General features: G+C 40.1%; 1 protein-coding gene across 1 annotated transcript in view; it reads right to left on the reverse strand.

The window, feature by feature from the left end:
* The window catches only part of MGMT (O-6-methylguanine-DNA methyltransferase), a 168686-nt gene that overhangs the window by 137126 nt on the left and 16921 nt on the right, over positions 1-14639 (reverse strand). The window contains exon 3 of the mRNA XM_037398955.1: positions 8655-8794. Coding sequence (XP_037254852.1) covers positions 8655-8794 — 140 coding nt within the window. The remainder of the gene's footprint in view (positions 1-8654; positions 8795-14639) is intronic.

Below are 14639 nucleotides of genomic sequence, written 5' to 3' on the forward strand. Positions count from 1 at the left end.
AGGAAAACACTCTTTTGTAATTCAGTTCTCTCACTTAAGGAGAGCTGCAAGAAGGGTTCCTATTATTCAGATGGCTCTGTGGTTTTAAATTATTCTCAGCATTATCTATCTACGTATCTAGATTTTTTTGGAGGACCAGAGAAGCCTGGGAAGAAAACTAAGATGAAAAGTTGCAGTATTTAAGAATACCCACTAATTCTGATACATAATAAAATCATAATCCATGTCATTATGCAGCCCATCTTCCCATCTTTATAGCAAGGATTTGCAATAGGAAAGTGCTCCACTGCATTAAGCTACCTCTGGCACGAGAAGTGGAAAGGTTCCACTCGTGGTCTGAATTACAGAAGAGTTAGTAAAGACACACCAGGCATAGTATCTGTGGCACAGTATAGGGCAGGGTGTCAGGAAACTACTTCCTTCCTGAGAAATTTCTTGAGGAGATGATGCTGCATAGCCAAATTCTCACACTCCTCTGACAAAATTATTTTTCAGCACTATTACAGCTCTACATCTTCTGCGCGAGAAATAAACCCATCATATCTGTGGTATTTTCAAGTGGGTGTCTGCACAAGTTATATTATCTAATACAGTTTGTTGTTATTTTTGCCATTTTAAAATATCATCACTGTAAAATGTGGTCGCTGGGTTGTTATAACATTTCTTGCTTTAGAAGTCTTGGCCAACCATCAAGGTTTACAAACGCACACCAGGCAAACAGCAAAGCTTTTTGTTCTTCTGCACACTGAAATAGGGCTTTTAGTGTTTTGACATGGCATTGTCTACGTAAACATTAAAGGTTTTAAAACATCAGATGAGTACCATACATTAGTACCATGAATAACTGTCCAATAGAAATCTGGATTTTTATTGTATTTGTGTAAAGTCCTCAAAGCCTTCTCTGGATAGATTTCTGGAGAAAAACACAACCGAACACTTGCAAACCCCATACCTATTTGAATCCTGTAATACTGCCTCTGACAGATGAATAGAAATGCAGTGGTGCTGTCAGGAAAAATAACACATCTAAAGTATAGTATTGATTACAGTCGAGTTGCTCAAGATTCACTTCAGTTTAAGTAAAAGAGGAATGTGGGTTTTGCCAATCACACAAAATCAAATTCACCATCCAAACCTGACATAAAACTTCTCCTGAAAACCATTTCTAAAAACATATGAAACTGTGTATTTGAGCTGTACTACGTGTAAGGCTTTGACAGAGTCTGAACTTTCTACGTGTATTTCGAGTTTATTTTGTTTAAGTTTTTGAAACACCATTTCCAATAAAAAGTTTTCTTATCTTGATGCAGCATAAACAATCTAGCATCTCCGCAAAAAAACTATGAAAAAACCTACCCCAGTTTATTTTTAATAAAAGGAGGACTATGCTATATAATAACTCTTCCTGCCACATCCATTGAATCTGCTGAAATAAAGATTGATGCCTGGATATTTGTAGACACTTCTACCAGAGAAGGTAATATTTCTTTCTTTTTTTCTTTTCTTTCCCTTTTTTTTTTTTTTTTTTTTTGAATATACCACCTTCCTGTTATTTTGAAGTTTTCTGAAGTAACAAGCATCATCTTCCTATTACCCAGGCACGCGCATGTTTTGTTTGTAAAACAAGCAGCAGCAAACGAGATTTGTGACAGCTTATAAAGGCTTCGGAAGAGAAATATGTGTAAGACTGACCTTCTCCTTTTGGTACCTGCTCTACATAGGCACCCAAACCACGCTTTCACTTTAGTCATCAACATGAAAATCAACATTGTCAGGATTGTGAGGGGTTAGAACACAAGAGAAGCAGCCTGAAGACCAGACCAACACAGAGCACACGTGTACTCCTGCACTGCCTCACACGCACTGCATTCCCCCCGTTTTCAAGGGAACTAACTGTCTAAAATCCTGCGTGGATTCTGCCCCATGCATTGAATGAGCATCACCCCAGAAGGACCAGGTGCTCTCCCAGCCAAAGCGGCACTTCGAAGCTTCTGAGAACAAGGTACTCCAGAAGTGAAGAACACACAGAGTGGTCTGCGCCCTTCACCTAGCTGCTACCAAAGGACTTAACACCCTCCCACTCGCATCAAATGCAGACGGTAACTCAAACCTAATCTGTTTGTATTAGTGCCTACAAAAGATCCATCTTATGAACCATTTTCCAGTCACTATAAACAGTAATTAAATACATTAAACTATAAAAAAGGGAAAGTGCCATGTGAAACATACTTTGATCATTGCTAAGTGCCGTCAGCTTAGATGATTATGGTATTTATAAGAGTAAGTGCTGTGTTTTAGCTGGCAGCAAACCGACGCATCTGGACTTGTCCACAGTCAGTTGGTGTTTTAACATCTTCTCCTGCGGGGCAGGAACACCACCTTACAGAGGAACAAGTACCGCTACAGTACTTGTTAAGAAACCCAACCAAAAAGAAATACAATTTTCCCAAAATTACATGATAAATATTATTAATATTGTTACTCATAAGGTCTATCAACTGCATGCAGACCATAGGATGACTCCATATGGACAGTAGTCTTGATCTTTGAAATAACAAGCAATACAGCTGTACTTATCCAAGAATAATGGTTGTAAATACAGTTGGCCCATCTTCAGTGGCAGAAATGTCAGGTTCTGCACAAGGAACAGAACCAAGCGGTTTGGTTCCACCAGATAGATCTTTTCTCAAGAAACAACCTGGATTCTATAGAGCCTATGCTACCCCTAGGTTGTTTCAAACCAGTCTTTAGGGCACCTTTCTCATCCCTACTCCCACTCTACGTTTAGAGATCATCCCAAAACCATTGACTTTTACTGCAAATATGTACTTTGCCTCATTCAGGTTTTATCCTGTACCATTTTAACTAGAAAATCTCTGCTGTTACAGAATAATTTTAAGGCAGAACTGAGTAGGAAAGAGTGGCACCTCTCCCAAGCTACATTGCCAATAACCCTCTATTCACATTAGTCACATCAGATGTTCATGGTAAACCAGGAATCTATTCAAAGCAGCTAAGCAGAGTAGTTGCATGCCTACCTCCTTCAGTAGGTTTTTAGTATGCCCCTGAGCTCCACTAAGTTTCTTAGCCTTGGCTGATGCTTATTGGAAAAATAGGAGGAGTGGCACTCTCCCAAATGCCTCCCACTTGTGGCATCAAAGTGAGATATCACTCTCAGTAAATTTTACAGTATGAGGAATGAAACAGTTAGCAAAGTTGACATTTAAACCATCATCACTGGCTATGATTAAATACCTCAGAGATGAACAGAGTGGTTCACACCTCTCCAAGTTATTGTTCTAGGCTCTTATCAGACTCCCGTACACCACTGCATCCGCTGCGTTTTCACACACTTGAGATTTTCTTTGAATCTCTAATAGCTGGAAACCTGTTTAAACTGAGATTCTGGAGAGTTTCTGATAATGTTAAACTGGCAGAGAGAGATTGACTGAAACCCTGGCGAACTCCTTGAACTGCAGATTCACCCTTAAAAGGTTTAGGGAGATTAATAATACAAGCATGGCCGAACTGCCTCTTTCTTCCTCCTTCTCTGATCTCTCTCAGTAAGATGTAGGGAAATGAAACACTATAAAGAAAATTGCAAATAACCTGCAAGAAATACAGAGGGCAGATGGGATCACACCACTTCCAAAAGAATGTCTCTTTTGAAAAGAGCGTAAAGGGAAGCCTGGGGTATCCCTACAGCACCAGGGAAATGCACATTCTGACCATTAAAGCAATGGTAAAGCAAGTCAGCCTGCCCAACCTCACTGCTCGCAAACAGGCATGAAACACCAACAACTTCTCTGAAGTCTCTCAAAGTCAAGTTTTCATCCATACTGACAAACACCCCATTCCCTGAGTCCATGGAGGAGAAGCAGGAGCTCTGGCTTCTCTCTGTTGAGCTCAGCCAGCCGTGGATCCCAGCAGCCCCAGGCTGGATGAGCAGGAGCCCAGCTCCGAGGGGTGGCTGTCCCCAAATCATCCGCATCTTGCCCCAGTGCTGGGCCTGTCCAAGCACGGCAGTGACAGGTCACCGCCAGCTGGGCTCAGCTTTTAAGTGGAAAAACTCAACTTCTGTTGGCATCCTTAAGTCCCGTGGTGAACGTCAATATTAGCATAACCTGGGATCCATGCCCACTAATCGGATGGAAGTTTAACTTCCATTTCACGTGCACCCTCATCAGTACCTAGTAGCATGTTGCACTGTTTGTGACCCCACGCTCAGCAGGACAGGATTTTCCAACCACACGCTGGAAACTGTTTCAGTTTACTTCAAGGCATGTTATACCACTGCCCGCACCCCCCCCCCCCCCCCGTTTTTTTGTTTTTTTAATAAAATGCTCCAGTTGCCCCTGTATTTCCCTGCAGTAGCGCACGTGTAGGCTAGAGAACTTCTGCACACGCTGACCACGCAGGGCACTGGGAAGCCTGGGGCAATCTTCCTGCGGAAAGAGGGAATTCCTGGAAGAATGCGACACAAGGGAAAAACTGGTCCCTGCTGCCATCCCAACTGCCAACTCAACATCCCATGTTTCCAAAGTATCTTCCGCTGTAAATATTTAGCACAGGAAAATCCAAGCACGGTTTCTGTTACTGTTAACAGAATTAATGCGTGCAACCTGCTACTCCCCGAGCAGGTAATTTACCCCTCTTGAGCGCAGGAGGAAGACAAGGCTTCTCAAAACAGTCGTCCCAGCATGGGAACACCACAGCTGACAGCAAAATAATGAAGGAAACTAATTCTGAAACTCCAAAGCTGCTAGAGACACTCAGAAGTACAATAAAAGTAAAAAAAAAACAAAAAAAAGTGAGTTTTCTTTTTGACGTCAGCAAAAATTTTGGACATCAGCAAAAAGAGGTAAACACTTGCAATATTTCAGGCAGAAAAATCAGAGGAATGTACCTTCTTGATCAAACTAATTCTTGTATTTGTGTACACTGAAAGAAAAAGTACAACAGCTGATATAGTAATATATATATATATAAAAAATATATTATATCACAGGTAATATATATACTTTCAGTTCTTTTTTTTTGAAGATATTAACTGTGGAGCTGAAGTTCTTAGAAAGTGACAAATTTATAAAGTCAAGCTCCATCTTTGGTATACCTTTTGCCCCACTTTACAACCCTAAAGCAGTACACTCCAACGTGCTTCAGAAACAGCCCTACAGCCTCCAGCCAGCCTGCGAGCCCAAGGCAGGCACCGCCTCACAATGTACGTAGCTTAAATCCACCGCACCCTCCGTCCTACAGTGTGTGCGTATCAAAAAAAAAAAAAAAAGAAAAATTTTATTATTCCAAAGCTATTCTGATACAGATATCATCTCTTCCGGCTCTGTCTTCAGCACCTTATTAATTGACAATGCCAACCTGAACACCAAAGAAGTCAATCCACAATTTAAATACTAAACGAGAAATGGGTGATTTCAAGTTACTGTTTAAGGCAGCCAATTGTTAGCACAGATACTAGATTGCAAAATAGCTGGAAAACCATTTTAGTTCACAATAGTTTATGTTTTAGTTAGGATTCAGTAAATGAAAACTTTCACAATCATATTTAACTGAAATTCCTCATTTTTATATATATGAAATCTGATTTTGCATATCTATACACATCCATTTCAAAAGCTTGAATGAAAATTCCTCCTCTCCAAACAGAAACCATTACACTATGACGTGTCTTGACTTTTAACTCTGCCAGCTTGACAAGGAGCAGAATAACCTTAGGTTATTACAATTAGTTTCATCTCATTAATAGATCAATTTCTCTCAAGCATAGTGAAAACTGAATTTTACTTTGTTGCTTCTCCTCCCAGTCTACATTATAGTCTGTGTTCTTAAGTTTTAAGGAGAGCCATCACAGAACAGGTTGTAATCTCAGGTGATTAATTGCACCGCATTTTACAAGCTGTAAAATAGAGCAAGATCTCCACAAACCGATTATGCCATTAACCAGGCACTCTTATCAGATTTTTCTACAACTAGCAGGTTTGTCTGACAGATTGCAAGTCTTAAGTATTTATATATTTCAAAGGTTTACTTATTTTTGTTGTTAAAAAACCTTAAAATCTATATTGATTGTTACATGCAATTCTACATGAAAAGTCCCCAGCACCATGGAGCAGAATACCAGTATTTATTACTAGACTTGCGCTCATTATGGTTCTCTCTGACAGGGGTCCATTAAAATCAATTTTTATGTTTCTTATGTGGTTTTTTTTTTTTTTCCCTACCCAATGTTCTTACCATAGTGTTTATTAGCCAGTCAGGAGAAACACTGGGCACTGTTTTGTTTTTATTTTATTCTGTCGAAAATAATGAGGCCAGATTTAACAACTATTCACTAGCGATGAGTAGAAGAGATTAAATGTTATACTTCAGCACAAACATTTACAGATGGCTTTAAAATTTTTAGAACTTTATCATCAGTAAAGACAAAAGGAAATCCCACTTTCCACCTCTTTTTCACATTTAAATTCTTAAAAGTAATTGTAAGAATATTCTGCTTACCATTAACTTCTGAGCCACTCGTGAGTAATAGTCCCTCTAATAGAACCGTTTTTGCATATAAATCATGGCATCCGCTAAGTTAAGTGTTATCAAGATGCCACTAAAGCCTCAAAATTTCCCAGAACTGAAGTCAGCTTACCACTGAGAAAACTGAAAGATCAGGATGAGATAAAAATTAAAGAATTAGGAAAAGGATCTAGACTGCCTAACCTCTGCCTGAAGAACAAGACCACAAGGCCCTTCTTCAACCTGCCAACATGGCCACATTACAGGTGAGTAAGCGACCGATGTTCTGGCAAACCAAGAGAGCAGCAGCCGTCCCCATGAAGGGGACAGCCCTTGCCTTGCAGCAAGGCTCCCTCGGGAAGGGGAACAACTCACCCTCTGTAACAGCATCTTCCACCTGTGTGGGCAGGGGTGAGTAACAAAGAACTCAGAGCTTTTGGGGACACGTGTAATTTCCTGGAAAAAGGTCTGTGTGGCCGAAGGATCAATTTCTGTCCCTAGAAACGTTGTTCAAAAAGAGAAGGCAACCCATGAAATGAAATATTTGAAACCTCAACAGTAAATACAGAAGTCAAACACAGAACTTTGCTCTTACCTCTCCAGGAGAGCTACACAAACACACAGAGTAGAAAAACTATACCTCCCCATCCACCTTCTTGGCCTCTGCTAATTAAGAGCCTGTAATTACTTACTTTGAAAAATATGCCATTTCACTTTGAGTCTGTATTTTTAGTACTCACAACTTCATGATTGTTTTTTGTCTTCAGCTTTTGTTTTCATGCAATTCGCTTTACGTCTACCATTATAAAGAAGAACACACAGTTTCCCATATTTGTCACCTCTGAGAGCCCACAGACCTTTTTCTTACTATTTTTCCATCTGCTCGTCGACGTTTCCTCTTCTCAAGGGTGAAGTCCTCATCTGCTTAGCTGTTCTTCAGGCTGAAACTGCTCTGCAGCAAAGGCAAGCTTCAGCCTTATCCTAAATACTGCTTTGTTTCCAATCCCTCATCAGCAGAAATCCAATACTGAAATCAGCATATGAGGAAACTGAAGTACTTATTTCCATATCACTGAAGTTGGCAAAACTGTCAAATCCAGAGGCTTGAGGGTTTTCATATTAGAGGCAAAACCCATTTCAACCAGAATACACATTATGCTTCATATTCCTGATTAATTTTATACACACTTAAATTACAAGGATAATAAATTAAGAAAACAGAAAAGGGAAACCCCCATAAATCAATGGAAAATGTCAGAAGGAGAAAGCAGGAGAGAAAAGGACAACTGGAGAGAAGGAAGCCAAATCTGTTTCAGTCTTGTCAGAAAAAACTCTGCTGTAATGGACTATGGCAAAGGCTACAATTTTACTACCAAAAAGAGCTGAAGAGACCAGCTTTAAATAAGTAGTATTATTAACTGTCATTCTGGCAAAGAAATTTGGCATCTAGTAATTTTGAAGGAATTCAGTGTTCCTTCTAAAAATGTCACTAAGCATTTCCTCACAAACAAGGACAAAGCAGAGACAGAAGATCTGAACAGGACAGATGTACTTTAGCAGCCTGAACAGCACTGATATTCAACAGCAAAACACAGCAATACCTCCTCAACCAGTCCCGTATTTGAGACATCATCTCCACTGCCATGCATGTAATCTGTTCTGAACTCCACAAGACATTAGAGCTATGGGAAGCAAATCAAAGCTCTGAAGTAGTGTGCAGTAATTAAAACAATTACCCAGTCTTGGTTCTGCCTGTTGGAACATATATATCTAGATACAGGTCAGCCAAATTTGCCAAGTGTGCATGGAGGTCTTACTGCTCAGTAACAGATTTACATGTGTGTCCAAAATATGGGGCAGGATGTACTTTCAAAACCTACGTTAAATTTTTATTTTTATTTTTTAGAACATTTCTTTGCTAATATTACTCATGCAGCAGACAGAGAAATGCATTTTGGAGCTGGCCAGTCCTTAAAGGCACTGGAAGCTGCTTCTGCCTCTCACAACAGCAAGTACTATGTTCCCAGTATGGTTAGTAAAAACAAGTACACATAGTTATGTCTTAGATCCTCTGGGCAATCTCTTCCCTCTACCACATACATAAACACAGGACCAACAGGACATGAACTTACCCACTTGGCAGCACGCTTATTTTGGGAAGTTTTATTTCATGTAAGCCGGTTTCACACCCAGATATCCTGAGCTTTCCCACGGGGCTAAGCAGAACCACGTGCTTCTCCTTGCACTGAGATTCTCCCTGTTTGGAATTCACCTGTTCATCAAAACAAACTCCTCTTTAATTGCATGCATTTTTCACCAAGGAACATTCATCTTAAGATATTTCAAGTATTTTTCAAAAGTAACTTAAAAAAAGCAAGCAAAATTTCAAGTTTTCTCAACTATAGCTTTTACTCTCTAAACTCCAACTTAAAATGATCAATCCTCATCAGCATCTAAATCAAAATCTCAAATAACATGTTGACTAGCAGAATAGTGACCTTTGTAAAATCTCAAATAGTAGTTTTCACGGCTGGTTTATCAGTTAACATCCAATGCGTTTTGACACTGATTTCAAAAGGATTATTGTAAGAACAAAGTATATTCACTGGTTTAGAGCAGCAGTGTTATGCAAATAACTGCTGGAACACAAAGAGTATGTCTGCTGGAAAAATATGAATAAAATCAATCATTCCTTACTAAAAGAAACATTTATTTTTTTTAATTCCCATTGTTACTAGTCTGGTTTTACGATTACTGATAGGATGTAGTTGGAAACAGATGCCAAGCATTTCTCAGTGTTGTACAAGACCAACAATAACATACTTGTCAAACCCATCTTGGCTAAAAAAAATAAAAAACAGTCTGACTCAGTAGATGTTTGAGCTGTATTTACAGTTTGGTTTGTACAATCACTAGGAGAGAAACAGGACAGAACACCACAAGTATGTTCACTGCAGTCACCCAGACACCAAACCATAGGATCCGGACCACATCACCATTGGCGCTGCACAACCAGCACAAAAAAGCCTTTGCTGCAAAGAGCTAAATTCAAGTGAAACTGGACAAAAACAGTCAACAGAATAAAGAAACCCGAGAAACTGTAAGGCAGCACAAGCTAACTCGATCAAACAGCTCGGTTACACTGAGACCAACAAGTTTTTTTCTTGCTTTTTAAAGTCACTCAGACCACAGAACTAACTTGCAGTTTGCCTTACACCTGAAAAAGTCACTTTGTACTGCAATATTTAGAACCAAAAGTCTCCACAGACAACCGCCAAAACTTATTTTCCCCAGCATTTACCCAAGTTTATAGCCTACCCCAACGTGGTCTGAAGTTCACCTCACCTACGACACCTACGTCTGCCTACAGCAAGGAGGATGAATGCTGAAAACTTCAGGAAGCATCAGATGAAATGCACAAGTGATTAAGAAGCTGGGAAACAAGACTGAAGAGCCCAATGACAGGCTAGGGGTGCATCAGGAGACAGGAAAATCTATGCATGATGGCTTACAGCTGACCACTGCTTGCAGCTGCACAGTCATTTTTTTTTTTCCCAAAATAAGAGAATTTATCTTTAAATCCCATTACTAACTGCTATGTAACAAAGTCACATCTGCAAGTAATATCATCAATGTGAAGAGAGAAGAAAAAAAATAATCAAGTAGACAGTTTTGCCCATTAGGGCAAATGCAAACATAAAGCTCTGAATTTTGGGAAGTGCTTACACAATTCCACAGTTACTGACGCGAGCAACCAGCACAATTTTACTCAGCTTAGAGAAGTTCTGTGCAGTGTGCCAGGCTTGAGGAACTGCAGGTTCCTAATGGTTTATTTAGCTTGACTGTAATCCAAACCAGCCTTTTGCTAAATAATCAAATGTTTGCTGGTGTCACAAAGAAACTCTCCTTTTCAAGCGTATTTTCCTCATTCCTTCTTCCCCCTTAAAGAGACAACACGGGTGAACTTTTTTCTGGAGCATCACCTCACTGCAGAAGACTTAATAAAAAAGCAACATGAAAATTTACGTATCGGGAAAACCAGTATACATTCTTCATTTTTATTTGTATGACAGCCCTAAACTAGATGCACTGAACCTCATACCATGTACTCCACGAACATAACAACCTAGTGATCAGAGGACAGCTATTTCATTATAACAAAACACAGGATGCAGTGAGTAACAGAAAACTATAAATAACCCTATGAGTTCGCACCAAGTTGAACTAAGCTTTATAGATGAAAACCTTGAGTGAGTACAACTAGTATTTTCAGTCTTGTTTATCATACACATTGGGCAGCAATATTTAGAAGGTTTATTTTTATAAAAGAATGAAACTGCATGACATATATCCACATACATATGCAATTGGGTTGGGAGCCTCAAAGATGAAGGTCACCATATAGATGCAAGATGCACGCTAGACTGCGCCCAGACACTAGTGTGCCTTTCTGCTGTTCACCTCCAGCTACTAAGATGAGCCAGAGAAGACAGAGGCAATGATATGCTCCTGCAGGCAGTCCCGTTTTAAAATAAAGGACAATTTTATTCAAGGTTTAAATTGCAACAGTTTTCAGATGCAAATAAACAGCCTTTGAACTTGGCCAGCTGAAATTACCAAATGCTTAGACACCATTTGCTGCAGGACACTGAAAACCTGCTCCTGCCCACACCCTTCCAATACAGGAACAATCTGCTCAACACCGTCTTCCTTGTAGCGCCCTTGTTGAAGCTGTGAGCACCAGGAATGAATGGCAGCTTAAAACAATAATCTAATAGATCCAAATAAACTGCCTTTTTTTCGCCAGCATATGTAAATAAATCATTTAGGGAATTCTCATCAGTTACTGCACGAACTCCACCTTCACTCACCCTTTCCGCCATAATACCGACAAATCTGTGTCAAAATCTCCCATAACTTGAGTTGAAAAAAACCAGGACTTTCAGAGAGGATACTTCTGCCATCCCCTGGAGACTTGCTACAGAAAAAACCTGTGGCTGCAGTGCATGCAAGCCTGTGTCTCACTAGACTGCTAAACTCTATAGAAAACTGGAAGACTGTTGTTAGCCAACAGAATTAAGTCCTTTTTGTCATTAATAACAGATGAGTATCAAAAGGTTTTCACAGTGGAAGATTTATCAGCAAGAATATTAGCATGATTTGTGAGTTAATGTCCTGTACAGAAGAGCCTCATTTTCCAGGCATGCTCCCATGACTTTGCAACAGCATGTGCCTGGGTGGCACCACACTCCCCCGAAGGGCGAAGGTCCCCTAAATTACACATCAACACCACTGAGCATTGCTACGAAACAGAGATGTGCTGCTCAAATTGCTCTTCCTAAGGTTCAGATGCTAAGGATGCAGAACAGCAGTGAGTTTTATCTCCTAAACGAGGTGCCGGGAACCCAGAAGCCAGCATTAGCTTGATGACTTGCATGTAAGAATCTTCACCTCTCACACTTCCCACTGTAACTCAGTTTAACAGCCTTGCAGCAGCCAAGGTTTTCAGTACTAAAACATACCACCCATTTGATTAAATACAGATTTTATTTAAATTTGCATTAATGGTCCTTCACATTACAGTAAATAATTCAAAATTAATTTCTATGTTCCAGTCCTAAACCCCCAAAAGCCTTCACTGTAGCTTGGTCTGAGATCCTAGAATGTAATTCGTACCCATAATGGGGAATGGCAAAATAAAATAATGCAGAGAAATCTCAAGGATTAACAAAGTCAAAAAAATCCACAGCAAAGCGTTTCCATGCTTCACGTTCTCCTGAGAGGTTTACATTTTCCGGCAGCCAAGCCAAGAGAGCAAACCTCACAGCACACCCTGCGCCTCAGCACCGTGCCCCAAATCACTGTTACCAAGCTGGAGGGGAGACAGAACGCAAAATATCTTCATCAACATGGCTTTCCAGCTTTTCCTGTGTTCTCCTCTTAAAGATCTCACAATGCACATGTAAAGTGTTAAAACCACAGAGGCTGCAGATCTCCACTGGAAAAATGCAACAGTACTGCCCATGGATGTGTTTGCACCCACCACAAGTCTTCAGCCCTCAGGGTATCAGAAATGGTCTTAAAACAAGTTCTGGCTGAAGGCTGTGGTCAAAAAGACCAAGGATGTCACCTTTTCCCATTTTTTCCCTTCAGTATTACCAAGCGCATGACTCCGGCCCATCACGAAGGAGCCAGAGCCCTATCTCTGATAGATCTTCCTCCACAGGTTTTTCTATTTCCTTCACTCTGCTTTAGCAACAACATAAACCTACCATACCATATCAAAATATTAATAATAATCCTCTCTGCCACCACCTGCATCTGATTTAACAGGTTATTTCCATTAGGCTATAGCATGTGGCTGAACTTCAAATGGAAGTCCTCACGATTTTTTTTTACTTGAATATTTCTGAGAATCAAGGCAAACATAACATATTCAACAGCGAAACATAATGCGTCCTCACACATACTGCAATTTTATCTCTTTAAACCAAGACAGCCCAAGTGCATTAATCAGTGAGATGTCACAGTTGCCTCCAAGAACTGGGTCTCTTGATCCTTTCAGATTAACAGAAAGTGCTAATTGCTGAGCTACCCAATAATATAAATACAACCAACAAGATTAAATTGCATTACAATTCCTTCCCCTATTTCACTTGCCATTTCTCAAACGCAGAACTGGTCTTTTATACTATTTCTAGACTAGTCACTGCTGCAAATTTGAAAATTCTCTGCTTAGTTCTTCCACACCATTAAAGTTACTACTTAAAAATAAAGAACCCACTCATCTGCCACACTGTTTCTCATGTGATCTTGCTCCAATGTTGGGCTAGGATGTAACTACATACCGGCCTCAAAAACCTACAAATGATTGTCAGCACCTATTGTCTGAGACGATCCCAAATCCCACTACACCTATTAGTAGTACAAATCCTACGGATTCTTAGCTGTACAAGCTGAAGTTCTGGACTTATTTATCCAGCGAGTGCTGATGCTAGCCCATCCCACTAAAGGTGTGACAAAGTACCAACTTGTTCATTTACTTCCTATTCTTCATATAATATATGAATATATAAATATAACCTAAAGACTCATCACTTCAATGTTCTGACATATTTGCATTAGGAAGCTGGCGTATGAGCTATAATTCTCTAGCACCTACCCTGTTTCTATGATGCCATGTAACATCAGTGACTTGCCAACAAGCAATACCAGGAATTTGTTGGGTTTGAGAGGATGATCAATAAACATTGCTTCTTTATCATAATTACAGGAAAGAAATATGAGTCCTGGACTTTTAAATGTCCTTCTTTTGAGTACCACAGTATTCTCAAACCTGCTTGTTATTGATTCAAGTTCTGGATTAAAATTCAGTGAAAACTTGAAATATTGGATTTAAATTTAAGGGGAATACTTCACAGGCACCTGGACTGGTTTGGCAATTTGCTACTTCATCTCAGTCATTCTTCCTGATCCAGTAAGTTTACATCCTTCTCATAACAAAGTTCTTATCAAATCACATCACTGGTACTTGTCAAGGCAAAACCAGCCAGGGACCGCTGCAAGCCATAAGAAGTGAGATGGGTCCATCTCCAACAACTCCACAGCAGCAAGGTCAGTAGAACAGACAGGAGTTGACTGCTTACTAATACCCCATCTATTCTGCAATGTAAAGGTCAGCGTATCACTGAGGTGATACAGCAGCAGCGAGCACTGCAATTAGGGCAATTAATGGTTGCCACTGCAGTCATACCCTTCACTGGGGCTTGGGAAACAGCACTATTGCTGTTCCATACTGAGACAGCCAAAGAAAAAATTCCAGTGATTAACATCTCCTGTTAGCATCACAAAGACAACTGTGTGAAATCATAATTTAGAAACATAATCCCTAACCCTGCAAAACGTTTTAACCGCAGAAAGCTTCTGCCACCCCACCTGGGGCTGCACAGATGAGGAACGAGGCTGACCACAGCCCCTGGCTCGGCACGGCTGCTGGCCAGCTTACACATGGCACTGGTCTACTCATCCTAGGTTTTCATTGAATTATCGTTCTCTCAGCATCTCCTTAATAGTTTAAAACTTCCTGTATTTGTTTTACTGGTTTCTGCATGTTTATT

Source organism: Falco rusticolus, chromosome 9, assembly GCF_015220075.1.
Source record: "Falco rusticolus isolate bFalRus1 chromosome 9, bFalRus1.pri, whole genome shotgun sequence".
Taxonomy (NCBI): Eukaryota; Metazoa; Chordata; class Aves; order Falconiformes; family Falconidae; genus Falco; species Falco rusticolus.